The 378-nt window shown below is 36.2% G+C and overlaps 1 protein-coding gene across 1 annotated transcript in view; it reads right to left on the minus strand.

Moving 5' to 3' along the window:
* The window catches only part of LOC119594654 (stomatin-like protein 1), a gene marked incomplete in the record, with an annotated part of 12,249 nt that overhangs the window by 6,586 nt on the left and 5,285 nt on the right, over positions 1–378 (minus strand). Inside the window, 1 exon segment of the mRNA XM_037943704.1 lies at positions 179–277. Coding sequence (XP_037799632.1) covers positions 179–277 — 99 coding nt within the window.

The raw sequence follows: 378 nt of genomic DNA on the forward strand, positions 1-378 counted from the left end.
TTTGTGTTGATAACTCACACATGTGCCTGTTTTCCCTCATTTCTTTCTTTTGTCAATAAATACTATTTAGTTTAAAACACCTACATCACTCCATCAAAATTCATATACTTTGAATCTCCAATATGAAATGAAGCATTCACAATGACAGGATTTAGGCCTGCACATCCATGTTACTTACAGTGACACATCACCAATTTCGATTCCCCATTCCAACACTCTTAGGTTGAGCTCCTTCTGGATTTGCGATGCAATGATTGGCCGGTCTCTCTCTGTCTCTCTGAAGCACAAGAATTAAAACCATGAATTTATAAGTTATTCATTTACAAAGATTTTCAGTTTCCAGCAAAACCGCACATATATACAGGAGACATCATACAT

The sequence above is a fragment of the Penaeus monodon genome, chromosome 34 (assembly GCF_015228065.2).
Source record: "Penaeus monodon isolate SGIC_2016 chromosome 34, NSTDA_Pmon_1, whole genome shotgun sequence".
Classification (NCBI taxonomy): Eukaryota; Metazoa; Arthropoda; class Malacostraca; order Decapoda; family Penaeidae; genus Penaeus; species Penaeus monodon.